This window comes from Barbus barbus, assembly GCF_936440315.1.
Source record: "Barbus barbus genome assembly, chromosome: 27".
Classification (NCBI taxonomy): domain Eukaryota; kingdom Metazoa; phylum Chordata; class Actinopteri; order Cypriniformes; family Cyprinidae; genus Barbus; species Barbus barbus.
Genome location: NC_136755.1, coordinates 10,118,570 through 10,134,733, shown reverse-complemented (window position 1 = coordinate 10,134,733; position 16,164 = coordinate 10,118,570). Strand labels below are relative to the sequence as shown.

At 36.5% G+C, this 16,164-nt stretch overlaps 1 protein-coding gene across 1 annotated transcript; it reads right to left on the bottom strand.

The window, feature by feature from the left end:
* Positions 1–239: 239 nt before the first annotated feature.
* Positions 240–5,864, bottom strand: LOC306847322 (tetraspanin-13-like). Its single transcript, XM_079381213.1, has 6 exons — positions 5,643–5,864; positions 4,284–4,451; positions 3,203–3,283; positions 2,382–2,495; positions 2,043–2,153; positions 240–1,129 (listed from the first exon to the last, which is right to left on the bottom strand). Exons 1-6 carry the CDS (start codon positions 5,703–5,705, stop codon positions 1,055–1,057), a joined length of 612 nt encoding a protein of 203 aa, XP_079237339.1. The 5' UTR covers positions 5,706–5,864; the 3' UTR covers positions 240–1,054.
* Positions 5,865–16,164: the final 10,300 nt, after the last annotated feature.

Genomic DNA, 16,164 nt, shown 5'->3' with positions numbered 1-16,164 from the left:
GAGTGAGAGTAACAAGCAGCATGTTTTCCTCAGTCATATTGTTGCCTGGTTACTAGCTGCCTTTGTTATACAACGAGCTCTTGGTCTGGGTGTCAGTCTCTGATTGGTTAGAGGTTGGAGGAAGTTGCTCTTCTGAAATACTCCATTAAAAGGATTTCAGACAATAAAAGCATTAGCCATAAGTAATGCAGAAACCCAACAATTAAGTTATACAAAGGCAAAACTGGCCAAAGCACAATTGTGTTCACAGGGTCTTTATTTTTTTTTTTCTGATTTCAAATGCTTGAGAGCGTAGTTCACAGAACCATTGGATATAGATGTACATTTCAATGAGGAATTCATGCAAGAAGCTAAAACGATACACAAAATCAAGTTGGTAAACTAACACACACATAATGGAAAATAAAATGAAATCTGAGATCATTAAACAGTGCTCAAGAAAACATTCTTCTATCAATTTTTCAATTTGCATTTTCATACTAATTATGAAGTCCAGTAGTGTATCTAGCATACTAACAATTTTTTTGCAACTTTATTGCATTATAGTGATTCCGAGCAACTTCAGTTTAACGCTATCATTCGTGCTAATTGATAACATGTGCATTTAATATAAGAAATTGATGTGGAATTGATATGGATACATTTTGATATTTTCAGCATATATAAACTGTCAACATAAATAGTGTCATGCTCACACACTGCATGTTTTGATCACAGCAGCTCATTTTCTGTTTATGTTTTTACCACATAAAACTCTCAACATAAAATCAAGTGGTCTTTGTTGTTTAGCCCATTAGTGTACTGCATACTGGTATTTGGTGTTCTATTCTTTCATTGAGAGGAATTCTTCAAGCATAAGTAAAAAACCTCATAACGTACAGTACAGTGCTGTCACATTGTACTCTTGAAAAATCAAGCACATATTAATAAATAGCAGCAAGAACACACAGGCTGATCTCATCTTCAGTAAAAGCAAACGCGCACTCTTTAACAGCTCCAATGAGAAATCCAGTGGTCAGACGACAAATCCAGACAATCATCGTAAGAATCAAACCTAGAGGAAGGCGCTGGGATTCGCCCGTGGGTCCTTTTGGTTTCTGTACCTGTATGTCAGCCAAACTCCCAGGATCTGAAACAAGCAGGAAACTCAAAGTTAACCATTTAAAACTATAGTTCACCCAAAAATGAAACATGTAGATGAGGTTGTTTCTTTATCTGAACACATCTGGAGAAATTTAAGGATCCTCTGCAGTGAATGGGTGCCGTCAGAGTCCAAACAGCTGATTAAAAACATCACAATAATCCACAAGTAATTCACATGACTCCAGTCTATCGATTAATGTCTTGTGAAGCAAATAGCGGTGTGTTTGCAATTAATAAATCCACCAAGGCATTTTAACTTCAATAATCCATAGATTTCTCCTGTGAAAAAGTGCATTCCCTGTTGTCGTCCCAAAACAATAAGCACCAACATATTTACTACTATCTACTATCATTTGTAAACCATGCATAATTGTGCACCTGTGCATAATTCTCTCCTGATTCAGATGAGTTTTTCAATGGACAAAGCAATGTTATTGATAGAGGACTCGTGATATAGCTGGAAGCAATGGTTTTAAGTTCAGTGTCTTGATGGATTTGTTTATTACAATAATGCAGCTTTTAACTTCACAAGTTATTCATTGATGGACTGCAGTCGTGTGGATTACTGTGATGTTTTTATCAACAGTTTAGTCTCTCATTCTGACGGCACCCATTCACTGCAGAGGGATCCATTGGTGAGCAAGTGATGTAATGCAAAATTTTTCCAAATCTGTCCTGATGAAGAAACAAACTTATATACACCTTTAATTGCCTGAGGGGGAGTACATTTTCAGCAAATTTACAATGCCTGCATACTTTTTGAAATCTTTTTCTGTAATAATTACAAATATTTTTAAGATGCCTGGCAATGAGGAAAGATCAGGAAAACCCAGAAATTCAGTAAAATGCAGTGAAGAATCAGAAATAAGTGAAAGCAGGAGTTAGTTTAGCAGGCTGACCTCAGTGAAGCTGAAGAAGAGGCCGATGCCTCCGACAAAGCGCAGCACCTCGCCGGCATGCTCCTGGATCTTTGCTGCACATGTGGTGCAAGTGCTGTAATGAAAGCAGGGCTGCACAAGGGCAAAAAAAAGGCATTGACAAGAGTACAGAGTTATTATAATAGAACAAATTACGTGATAACATGTCACAAACTTGCAGTTTGTTATGCTATCATCAGCATGCAAATTAGTAGCACAATCATTATCACCCACACAAGTGTCATTTATATCATTCAGCACATGCAATGCTACAGGAACACTACAAAAGAACAATGAAACTTGTGTATCAGAGGAAATTACAGCGGCGCAGCTTCCACTGATATCCATGTGAGAGAAACCGCAGCAGTTCAGACTCTTCTCCACGTCCCTCTGAGTGGTCAGAGAGTTATTCCAGCCCACCTCCAACAGGTGATTCTAAACACAGGGATGAAACTCATGAGAAAACACAATATGGAACAATCAATAAAAAGCAAAAGACTCTGTTTATACAGTCAATCTATTGACAGGTTTAGCAAAAAAGTTAATTTTAGACCATTTATTGGGAGAACCAAATATATGTCTACTTTTACATACACACCATTCCAATGTTTAGGGACAATGAGTTTTTGAGTCTCTTATGCTCACCAAGGCTGCATTTATTTAATCAAAAATACAGTAAAACAGTAATATTGTGAAATATTATTACCATTTAAAATAACTGTTCTATTTGAATACATTTTAAAACATAATTTATTCCTGTGATGAAAAGCTGAATTTTGAACGTCATTACTCCAGTCTTCACATGTCTTTCAGAAATCATTCTAATTTTGTATTATTATCAATGCTGCTGCTTAATATTTATGTGGAAACCGTGATACTTTATTTCAGGATTCTTTGATAAATAAGAACAGCATTATTTTTATTTTATAGAAATCTTTTGTCACATAAATGCTATAAATACTTATTGATTTAATTTTAAATTTAATGCATTCATGTTGAATTAAAGCATTCATTACTTTCAAAAAATTGGATTGACCCCAAAATTTTGAATGGTACTTTATATTAACACATTTCTAAGACTGAAGAGCACCAGAGTGGATTAATATGTGAATATTATAGTGAAGTACAGTAATCAGTCTTACCTGTTGCTCTTCATTGATAGCCAGACACGCACTGGACACTGAAAACTGAACTACAAACACCAGGGACAGGATGATCATGTACTATTGTCAATGAATTAAGAATGTAATACAAATCAGAAACATTCAGAGTAATGCAACTATTAACACCATGTCTACCACTATCTTCAGTAGAATTGAAAATCAGAACTTTCAATAAAACCAAATTAGATTCAACAAGGCATAAAGTAAATTAAGGCACATTTGGTAATTGTTTGTGGTTTTTCTCTTGAAATCCAATAATAAATGGCAATGACATGCAGAACTGTATTACGCTGTAAACTATGCTTAAAATACAAACATAACTTATTTTATGTTTTATTGAGTATGGAATGTAATATACTGAAATAGTTTCCTATCCCTTAACAAACTACCGGAACAATGCAATTATTCCTCCCTGAGTAACAGTGTGTAATCATATATAAGCTTCTTCCAGGACATTTTAGTAATGGCCCAAATTCATCTTGGGATTAGTTCATTTTATTTCATTTGAGAGCCGTTTTTTTTATATTGCAAGTGGTACACTGTTGTGCACACTCATTTGTCATGTTAACTGCACCACTCGATGGTCACAGAGTGAAATGCATTACATGAGCAGATCATAATCCTGTCATCTCCAAAAGCAATGAAGAAAAACACAGAGCATATCATGGAATACAATGCAAAGACCTGACATATTCAACACACCCACTGCTTTGTTTGCATGAGGCCATTTAAAATACTTACATGAACATTTAGAAACTTTTTGATACATTAGAAAGAAAACCAATATAATTACCTAACTATTTTGTTCCAATTAATAATTTTTGGACTGATTACACAGTTTGTCTCCAGCGGTGTCCAGTTTAAGAGAAAGAAACTGGACACTACAAGCATGGATACAAGAAGAAAATGAGGATTCATACAAACATGCATCACATCGTTAACTTTCAGACCCTAACATAATTACTGCAAAAGTACAGTTAAAATTATTTATTCTTTCTGCATTTATTCAAACCCTGAACAAATAAGATGTAGAGCACCGGATGATCACAGTAAAGGATACAAAGAACAGCAGAACCTGGTGGTGCTTCATGGCACCAATAAGTCCAGCTAGGGCAACAAAGAAGAGGAAGACCCCTACTCCAATGATGCCACCCACCACCTGGAAGCTCGACACCAACCCAAAACACTTGCCCCAGGCGGCGATGCCAATCATCAGCAAACTCACCATCTGAGGACAGGGAGGAACAGTACTGTTAGAGTTAATTAAAACTATTAAAAAAACACTTTCATTAATGGAGATAACGTTATAGATATAAAACACAGTTAGATGGAATTTAAATGAAAATTAGAAATGTTTCATTGGAAACTAAGTGAAATAAACAAGTTACTAAAAGTAAAACTGAAATATAAATTAAAGCTAAAAAAACCTAATAAAATTTCAAAAGCACTAAAACTGAAAATATAATGAAAGCCAAATCAAAATATTAATCAAACTATTATAGTCATTCTCAGGAGATTCCACTTTATTTTATTATACATAAGTGCTTTGATTTTCAATATTTTATATAATATGCATTACATTTTCCCGATTCAAAAGGAGACATGCCCTATAATATTCAGTTAAGTAGTCAACTTTTTTATGCAAAATGTTTTTTTAATAATGATGACAGATTCTTAAATACCTAGTTATAGCCTAGGAAAAACTAAAAAGTTACTAATTGATAGACTAATTAAATGAACACACACACACACACACACACACACACACACACACACACACACACACACACACAGTTAAAGTTAAATCCATCAAATAATGTGACTAGGTTCAGGTTCCTGTTAATTCTGTCAGTGGTGATTCATGGGAACACAAATGGCACCGTTTTCTGCGAATGGCCCACCAACAGCTGTGGTGCCACTTGAGCAATAAAACACAAGCACACATTATAACACAAATATTAAAATGTAAAAATGTCCATATTGCTCTCATTGACCAATAAAGAGAAATGACCCCTGAGCTTCTGCTTCCACCTATTAAAGTAACAAGAGAATGGTGCTAATAATGTTTTCTTTCTAATCTAATGCAAATGGCGAGCGCAGACAAGTGCTTAATCAGCACTCAGTATCAGCTCCAGACTAATGAAGCAGGATATCTGCATAAGTAGAACAAAAGCAGGATGCGACTTCGCCAAAACAGACGAGCTGCGAGGAAACCGGGATGATATTCTGAAACCAGAACCGCTCATCGGCCTCATTCCACACAAAGAATGTCTCTAAATAATTCACATGAATCCTGAGACACAGAGCACTGCAGTACAGCCACACAGAAACACCTCTTGTATGAGTATTTGTAAAGCAGATGTGCTAATGTCATGACAAAGGCTGATAAAGATGTTCCAGTCTCGCGATGGTTACTCACTACATAGAGGATGTTGAGCGCGCACAGGGAATTCTTGGAGCAGGTGAATCCAGCGCAACCCATCTTGAATGTTGTTTTTTTCCGGACAAAAGCTTTCACCCGTGTAAATGTCTGTCTCTGGAAATATCAGTTACATGGCATGCAAATCGAACAATTTAAGAGACGAAATTTTAGTTGAGCAACGAGAAAATAAGACGCGTGTGGTTCAGACCAATTCACAGTGAACGCTGATGCGCGAGAGGTTGCCAGATCCCCAAATAATATCCATCTTTTTTTTTTTTAGTGTTTTCAAGCCTAGTGGATTTTGACTGCAAATGTAATAATAGGCTATAATAGTTGTTTGTTCCTGTATATAAAATTACACGATTGCACAAAAATGGATGCACAATAGTTATACTATAGTAATTCTTAGCTTTCTCCCCCTTGGACTGTAAATGAAAACACGTTTACTGTTGAACTAACAAATTGTACTTATATGATTTAACTTATATAATTTGTATAACTATAATTATGTATAAAATAATATATAATGCATTATATATATTTTAATTAATATAATAAAATATATTATAATTTCTGTATTGCATTATGAATACGCATAGATTATTTAAAAAAATACTGGTACTGGTGCCCTCTCACTAATAGGTTCCTCTGACAGGCTCCTTTCCAATAACTACAGGAGCAAATTAATAATAATAATAATAATAAAATAAAAATGAAATAACAACAACAATAATAATAGACCTAATAATAACTCATTACTCATTTATATCTGTTTTTTTGACACGCTAAAAACAGTAATTTTCCAATGAGTCAGATACCATAACAAAATACCAAGTTATATTTTTATTCTGATAAAATATTTATACACATTTTATACGCGCAAGTTGAACATTCCAAGGAGGATTTACTCAGACTTGGCAACCTTGTACGGAGGCGGGACTGGCCGCGCGCGGTAAAATTGATTGGTCAGTTTCCTTGAATAATGATCGCACAGACTCACAGACAGGACGTGGTTTGCACGTATTCCCGCCTCCCCTTAGTAACAGTTGCTAGGACACGCATTTATCCGAGACAACAATAACGGCCACAAAGTCAAAGATGAAAAATGTTGATTATATTATGTCTATAATTACAGGGGTTAGCAAATAATCTATGATATTGCAGGCTACATATTGTGCTCTGTGCCTGTATTCACACAGTTTGTGCTGAAATAATTAGGTTTAACTTTCTTCCATCCTTTTTTCCACCTTAATGTGAAATGTATTATAGGTGGGCCAGGACTTTTTGTCAGAATTTTTATATTTAATTAGATACAAGTTGACCTTTGTGACACAATGCCTCATGTCAGTGCATGAAATAATTAGTCATAATGGAAACTAGACTACTATTAAACAGCCCATCATACGGTTTTAAGAATTTAAACCGTCAAATATTTATGAAACACAAAATATAAAAAGGTAAGATTCTTGTAGTGTGACTTTATTGTGTTCACTTGTTTATCACACATCTAAAATGTAATTATATTTTAAGGAATTAAAAGGTTTTGAACTACCATTATATATAAATACTCACATGCGTGTGTGTCTGTGTGTGTGTGTGTGTATTGCAATTGAATTTTTGACTGAAAAGCTTATAGTTACTGAGATAACATCCTCATGTTACTACTAGCCCTGGTATCTGCTTTAGAGCTAAATAATGTAACATGCATTATAGATGACTTGAAGTAATATAGGCTAATGCATAAATCACATCCCAGGAGCAAATGCATGAAAATGTAACTCTAAATTGGGATTATGATTAAGTTTTAGATTCATCATATAAACCTTTTCACTGTAATTAAAGGGACAGTTCACAAAAAAGTTTTTTGTTGTTGTTGTTTCTGATGAACATAAAAGAAGGTATTTTGAAGAATAGTAACCAAATTGTTGATGGTAGCCACGGACTAATGTAGTATGAAGAAAAAAAATACTATGGAAGTCAATGGCTACCATCAAAAGAAAATCATACAGGTTTGTATTTTTAATTTTTTTGTACCAAACCTTTATATGATCTGAAACATGTTGCGTGAGTATAAATTCCTCTTTAATAGATATGCTGATGCAGTCACTGGAGGGCAGTCGTCTGCTGCAGTCAAGATATACAAGTTTTCCTGCGGCGCAGAGATAATAAGATCAGAGTTAAGCTGACCCGCCAGTGAGAGAACAGAGGCGGGCTGTGTTCAAATCTCAAGGGCCCCTGGGCACTTACACAGGCAGAGAAGGGATGAGAAATTGCCTTCTGAAGTGCTTGTTTTAGCTGAAATGGAAGAGTGAAATTGTGGGATTCAAAATGATAATATGTGAAGGTCTTTATGACACTTTAATTATAGCCAGAGGTGTTCTATTTTACTCAAGTAAAAGTACCATTACATAAAAAAAAGTAAAAGTACCAGTCTAAAAATCTACGCAAGTAAAAGTAAAAAGTAGCTCATTTAAAATGTACTCAGAGTCAAAATTACTTTGTTACATTTTAACAGCGGTAGGGGGCAAAAATTGGATAGACCAAGGGTGTCAAACTCAGTTCGCAGTGAAAGAGTGCGCGCGCACTAGTTTAATCTCTTCACACACAGTAGGAGTGTTTTGTTTGGTTTTTGGCTAAATACTGATAATGTCAAATCGCACTTCGTTAAAACAACAATTACGATATTATCGCAGACCACTATCTTTTTGGCTAATTTGTGCAAAACCTTTTGCTAAACTGGCAAAGCTTCATTTTAACCACCAATGCAACGATGCAAGCATTTACCTTACGTTACTTCTACATGCGAAGGGGCTATGTCGAGATTTTATAAGCTGCTAGTTTGGTCTGCCTAGGCAAACACAGCTTACACTGCATAATAGAGCATAAACATGGCCAGGGGTTCACTTCATTTCCTTCTAGTTCAACTTCAGCAGAATACGAGGGGTTTGGTTTTCAGCTGGGTCTGCACCATTAACGCCTGTCTTGTTGTCCGTTTGCATCTTTCTTGTGATTTTAGCACCAGTTTGTTCTCCTGCCCATTATATACTGCAGTAGTTTCCAGGGAGCGATTTTTTTTACTCAGTAATTATTGTGTTTTCAAATGTAGCGAAGTACAATACTTAAAACTAAATTTACTTGAGTAAAAGTAAAATTACAGATTTTAAAAATTACTTTAAAAAGTATTTTAGTACACAAAAAAGCTACTCAATTACAGTAGCGCGAGTAAATGTAATCCGTTACTTTCCACCTCTGATTATAGCCTACTGTTATGCAAAGCAAATGTTCCAACTTTTTTTTCAGTCATACTGGTCAAAATACAATAAAGCAAACAAAATGCACAATATCTGCAATGCAATCTGCAATGTAAATTCAACCTAATAGTATTTTATCTGCAAGTTTCTGCCATTTTTTTCAACAGCGTTTTAATCTATTGGCCACTAGGTGGCAGCAAAGTCATTATCTGTTTTTGAAGATGTCCTGAGCAGTTATTTTAGTATCATTGAGATACTATTATAGTTTTTATTAATATTTTAATATTTTGTTTTTATTTTGTTTCAAGTTAAAACAATTTGTTGTGTTTTTGCCATATATATTTTTTTAAATGTCTATAAAATGTATTTATTTTCCAGTTTTAGTTATTTTAGTCTATCAAATTAAACTAAATTAATTGACATGTTATTTTGACAAACATCTTGTTTATTTTTATTTTAAGTAATGATTTTTTTTTAATAAGCAGTGGCTATTAGTCTGACTGGTGGCTTTTTTCTTTAAGATTCACCAGACATTGCAGATGTCACAATATACAGCTTCTTGATTGTGATGCTGCTGTTGTGAACTCATTATCACCTTTTTATTTCTTCAGTTCTGCTGATATATGCATCTCACATTTGATCACAGAGAAAAACAAAGTGATAAAATGGCCCTGTTTTCTGATCTCAGTATTAAAGTGTGACGATTGCAGAGAACATTAGTTGCTGGTTTGCCCTTGAGAGGGTGATAAGTTCTAGATTTGGCACCCGTACTTATTCAGCGTGTCCTATTTTAGCCACTATAAGGGGGTGCAGTAAAAAGAAAATCACACTAACCGCCCTGAATCTGTCAAAATCTTGTCCACACTGCTGGCTCTAACAGAAAATCATAGCATAATCCTTGGAAATGGCCACTATTTTATTGCCTTCAAGGCAACAGAGGGAGGGAGCTTGTTCAGCAACTAGGCGAGATTAAAGCCTAAGAGTTATTTAGCCTGTCTTACAACATATAAAATTATGTCTTTCATGGGACACACATGCTTAAAATAAACAATTTTAAATCTCTTTGATCAACCACTTTAAGCATATATAAATATAAGTATGGGTCAGTAATACTTTATTCAGCAAAGATGCATTAAAATGATCAAAAGTGACTGTAAAGACATTTATAATATAAATGTATGATGGTTCCCACAAAAGTAAAGCAGCACAACTGTTTTTAACATTGATAATAATATGAAAAGTTTCTTGAGCAGCAACTTAATATATTGAAATGATTTCTGAAGGATCATGTGACACTGAAGACTGGAGTAATGATGCTGAAAATCCAGCTTTACAACAGGAATACATTTAAAACAGAAAACAGTTCTTTTAAATTGTAATGATATCTCACAATATTACTGTTCTTACTGTATTTTTGTATTTATCAAATAAATGCAACCTTGATACATCATCTATATTGCTAAATGCATATTAAGCAATATATACTGAAAAAAAGGTTGAATAAGCAAAAAACCTCAATAGTGCTGTCATCCAAGATCACATACTTACAGGAACCCAGTCTGCCTAAATTGCAGTGAATAATTGAACAGAATGCCAATAAAGCAATTTCCAACAGTTAAGCGTATTTTAAAACTTGCGAATCTCCTGAAATAAGACCCCGCTGACAGATCTGAGCCCCTGATGAAGATAAAGGATTACACCGATGCTTTCTGTGGACTTTATTCATGCTTTTTTGATGACTTGCACTGCAAGCACATTTGAAATAAACCTCTACTACTACTGAATGAGTGTGAATTCTATGGGATGTGCCCCGCTCCATCTCTCCAGGGTCCTGTAGGTTTTTTTATCTGGTGATGGTACGTTAATGCTCTCAGAAGTCCCCTGATGGCACATTCTTTCAGTTATGTCACGGCCACAGAGATTTTTATAGACCTGTTATATCAAGAGAGGACTTCAAAAGCTTTCAGAAGGCAAGACACCATCCATTTACAATGAGCAACACAGTCTTAAAAGCTCACCCTCGACCTCTCTTTCCCTCCTCTGCGCCAACATAGCTTTTGACTTGGGCCCGCTAGAGTGCAGGACGAGTTAGAATAGATTCACAATATCACAGCCAGTTATAGCTGAAAAATGCATCAATACACAATATTATTAAGGTTGCTTGCTAAAGCTTAAAGAGATTTGAATAAACCTCTGACCTAAAGTATTAAACTTTGAATTGTAACTTGTCCTGCGCCGTTTGTGCTTCAGACCTGAATGAAACCTCAAATCATATTTTGTTGAGGAGAGGAGGCATGTATTTCTTTCAAAGTATTTTACCTGGATTTTCACCATGTCACGCAATAAAATTAATGAATCTCATAGATTTATATTTACAGAAACCATGGGTTGTCTTGGGCCAACCATGTCAGTAATTTTAGCACAGGTAAAATGCAAAAATGTATAATATATTGTTTAATGAAACACAAAAATTTAAAAGATGCCATTTGTTTTTCATTCAAACTTTAGATGCCAATATATTGTACAAAATGTACTTCAAAGGGGAAGAAAATATATTTCCAATGTTAAAATACATGTTTGGGGCAAGATTTTTATTTATTGATTTATTTGTTTATTTATTTATTTTTAAAGAAGTCTCTTATGCTCCCCTGCATTTATTTTATAAAAAAAGACTAAAAAGAGTAATATTATTACAATTTCAAATAACTGTTTTCTATTTTAATATATTTTAAAATGTAATTTATTCTTGTGCTGATTTGCTGCTCAAGAAACATTTCTTATTAGTATCAATGTTGTGCTGATAAATTTTAGGGATTCTTTCATGAATAGAAAGGTCAATAAAGCAATCAATCAATATTTGAACTACAAACCTTTTGTAACATAATAACATATTATGTTCTTTTAAAACCAATTTTATGTATCTTTGCTGAATGATATATAAAAAAACTCAAACCTTTGAATGGTAGTGTATTTATATTAAAACATTTAAATTGGCCAAATATATATATGAACTTATTAATTTTTTTTTATTTATGTATATATATTGTATCGTCTATAATGAAAAGATATTTTTGGGCTTTTTTTTGTATATTTGGAATATACGCATATTATAAGAACAATGGATGTGAAACGAGCACATGATTTGATATTCCGCTTCGCTCTTTGTGGTCTTTCAACCCTATGCTCTAAAAGGTCATTTACACCCTCCATCCTCCGAGTGTTTGTGTCTTTGGCATGCAGTGAGTGCAGGGGTGTGCATATGTGTTCGTGAACACGGTCGTCCTGACATTGAGGCGGGACTCGAGGGTGATAACCGCACTCAAGGTCTTGCTGTCAAGTGCTGAGGGCTCTTGTTAATTCGTTGACAGGCGATTAGGATCAGACACAGTCTGGCCTGGTACGTGTGGCATAGTTTACTCATGGCACTCTCCTTCCGTTCTGTTCTGGTTAATCTCCACTGTAGGCCGCTGATGATTTACATTAGGCTTATATTCAGCCTAGCTTTTGAATTATGCATATACACACACCACGGTCCGTTGCCCGTTCGCATCTCATCGGCATCTGCTCTTTGAAAAATGCACGGCATGTGAGCGGTAATTAGTACCTTTAGCGTCGGAGCCACAGAGGTTCCCTCAAGGGAACAACGCAACTATAATGTCACTGACCTTGCAGATACTTAAATGTCTACTTGGTTTCAATACATATAGATTGACTAAAGTCAGCGGTGAGAAATCTGTTCAGATGGGCATGCAAGGGGCTAATCTTGATGCACGAGTAATTATAAAGTCTTTTAATGCATTGGCACGCTGCCCAATGAAGGTCTTCGGTGGGTGACATGAATGACAAACACCACTTGGAGGCCACCTAAAGGACGGAATACATTTCAAGTAAGAAGAAACGGAAATGACTGCTATTAACCCTAATTTGGTTGGTTCGTATGAGGATGCATGGCTTTCAGAGCTTCTGGGATGCGCTGAATCATGGCTTGAGGTGCATATGGCTGGGTTTATGTGTGAAGCGCAAAATAAAGTTGGCAGTATATGCCGTTTACTGCAAATCATGCCCGCAGCTCCTTCAAACTACTTGTCTACATTGTGTGTTTTGAATGAGTCAGGTGGACAAGAGAAAGACAGGCGTTCACCCAAACAAAAGACCAAGCCTGATGGATCTAGTTAGACAGTCAAATTCACCTGAGTAGACTTGAGAACGCTTCATGAATATAGTAGCCAATCAAACAAGTGAAAGTGAAGTCACACATCATGTCCTCAAAAGCACTGAAAGAAGCAATTGAAGCACTGTTTCAAAGTCATTATGGAGGAAGGGTGTGTGGATACATTTAGATAAAGATGAGGTTAAACAATTAAACCTTCACACATTAACAAAGCAGTCATATAAAAATGGAGAAGATAAGTTTAAAACAATACAATGCCTCAAAAGGCTGCTCTTACTTATGCTTCAATTAAATTTCAACATTGTCTCAGTTCAATTTCCATAATAGGACTAAGTGTTGTAATCCCAATTTTACTGTGTTCTATACCTTCCCACCTCATCCAGCGGCCTTGTTGGGCTTGGAAGACTGCTCTGGCGCATCTAATTGCTTCCTCCTGATGACGTACCTCCTCCACCACCAGATGTCGCTGTTCCTTTGATGTAGCCTTTTGCCATGTAGGTGTTGTTATTCCCAAGCCAAGTCCCCCTCTGCCATATTGGACTTGCCCCACAATATCCCATTGTCTGAGGGCTGCCATTGCATCAGCAACTGCTGTAGCTGGAATCAATTTTCTCCCTGTCGCCAATGTTGGGGCAGCATTTCTTACGCAGGGATCGCAGGATTCTTTAAGCGCCATCTCCAGCCTTGGTTTGGCGCATTTGTACTCCTCCACAAGGCTTGAAATAGGAAGAGAGAGAGCTCCATTGCCATACAGCCCTATGTTGCTAAGGCATCTTGGTAGCCCATAGTCCATTTCCTCACTTGTGTACTCACCAGTCTCTCCAGGTGCTTGGCATGAGATAACGTGAGCTCATATATCGAAATTGGCCACATAAGACATGGCAACAAACCAAATTGGAAGCACCACAGCTTTAGCTTCCCTGCAAGAGCCGTGCCATCGATTATCTTGAGTTCACTGACTGTCTCTTGGCTAAGTTGTTCCACCTGTTTTGAGTCTTTAAGGTCTGTGGTGTACCATCGTCCTAGGCTTTTGATGGGCTTTTCCATGACCGTTGGTATGGGCTCTCCCGCTATACAGAACCTATCATTAGTAAGTCGGCCTTTGTCAATGGAGATGCTACGAGATTTGCTGGGTTTGATCTCTATTTGTGCCCATCTGATGTTTTACTAAGCAGCCGCTTAGTACATGCTTTCGTCATCATGATGGTAGTCATATCATCCATGTATGCCCTAATTGGAGGGAGCTGCAACCCATTTTTCAACCGTTCCCCTCCAACCACCCAACGGGATGCTTGAATTAGGATCTCCATTGCCATAATGAATGTCAGTGGAGAGATGGTACAACCTGCCATTATGCCAACCTCTAGCTGGTGGTGGTGCTACCCTGTACAATAATACAGAACTGAAGATCCCGAAAATAGGCTTTAATCAACGTTGTTATCTGTTCTGGAACATGGAAGAAGTCGAATGCTGCCCACAGCAGCTTATGTGGCATTGACCCAAAGGCATTGGCAAGATCTAAGAAAACCACATGTACTGTAGGTCTTTCTTCTCCTTTTTTGCCATTTGTAACTGGTGCCAAATCATGTTAGAATGTTCCAAACATCCTGAGAAACCTCCTATTCCTGCCGTCTGTACTGAGGTGTCGACAAAGTTGTTATACTTCAGGAACGCCGACAGTCTCTTTCCCACAACACTGAAGATAATCTTACCTTCCACTTTCAGGAGGCTAATTTGACGAAATAGTTGCTGAATTTTTCTCCTTAGGGATCAAAATTCCTCCAGCCCTTCTCCAGGATTTTGGTATCACCTGATTTTTCCATGCCACTATCATTAATCTCCAAAGGTACCTCAAAACTCCCGGGGCATTCTTGTAGAGCTTGTATGGAATACCATTGGGTCCAGGGGCTGATGATGATCTTGCCCGCACTCTCAACTTCGCTCCATTTCGGGGGCCGTATGTCCATCTGGTACTCCGGTAGTTGGATTGGTGGCATGTCTTCTGGAACAGAGATTGGCATGTGCCTCTGATTGTCAGAATAAATCTTCCTCAGGTGTTCCTCAAGATCTGCTATGGGTACTTTAAGAGTACCAGTTTTCTCCTAGCTAAAGAGACTACTAACAATCTTGTAAGGATCTCTATAGAAGGCAGTCCTGGTTTGCTCCTTCTTTTGTTGCTTTCTCAAGCTTTCTGCTTTTCGCAGCGTTGCAAGGCGCTGTTTAATATCGCCCAGTAGTACCTTTAGTCGTTTCCTTTCTGCTTCAGTGGCCTTCTTCCATTGTTTTCTTAGGCTCCTCCTTTCTTTCACAAGGATGCCAATCTCTTGTTGTCTCCTGGACTTCGGCTGGCCTGCCAGCTCCTTCTGTGACCTTGGGCTCTTGTTTTTCACTCCAAACCTTTCTGCCCCGTAGGTGTAGATAATCTTCCCCATCTTCTCCAGTTTCTTTTCAACACCTCATGTATAGATATATTCCATGTAATCTCATTGCTGTTTCTTCTGGGGTTAGAATCTCTTTGTTCTGACATGTTCTGTTCAAATAGAGTTACAAGATATTTTCATTCTTTGGCTCAACGGTTAGTGTCATTGAAGGGTGATTTCTGTGACAATGCTACCACTAACAAAAGGTTATCATGTTGTAATATCATCTAGAGATATAGACATAAAAAAAAAAATCAAACTAGAATTTGCCACCTTTGGGTGGTACCAATTAGTGAAACATGTGGCCTGGGCCCATTTGCATTGCAAAATGAATGCATTTAACCTGCAGTTACAAATGCAGAAATAATGTTTTGATATATAAGACATGTTGAATACTCATTTTAAATTATTTCAATAATATAAGATACTTTAAATGAGAAATTAAAACTGCCAGTAGGTGTCAGCAAGTCACTGTTAATAAGTTAGTCCTTTTGAACCTATTAGACTCCATTAAGCTTCCCTTCTATGTACTATTTATTTCTAATCCATTCAAACTCATCTAATATTTCTAATCAATCAATCAATCAATCAATCTATATATCTATCTATCCTAGCGACATGCTAATCATGCTAGAAACATAGGGTGTGTCCGAAATCGCATACTTCCCTAATATATA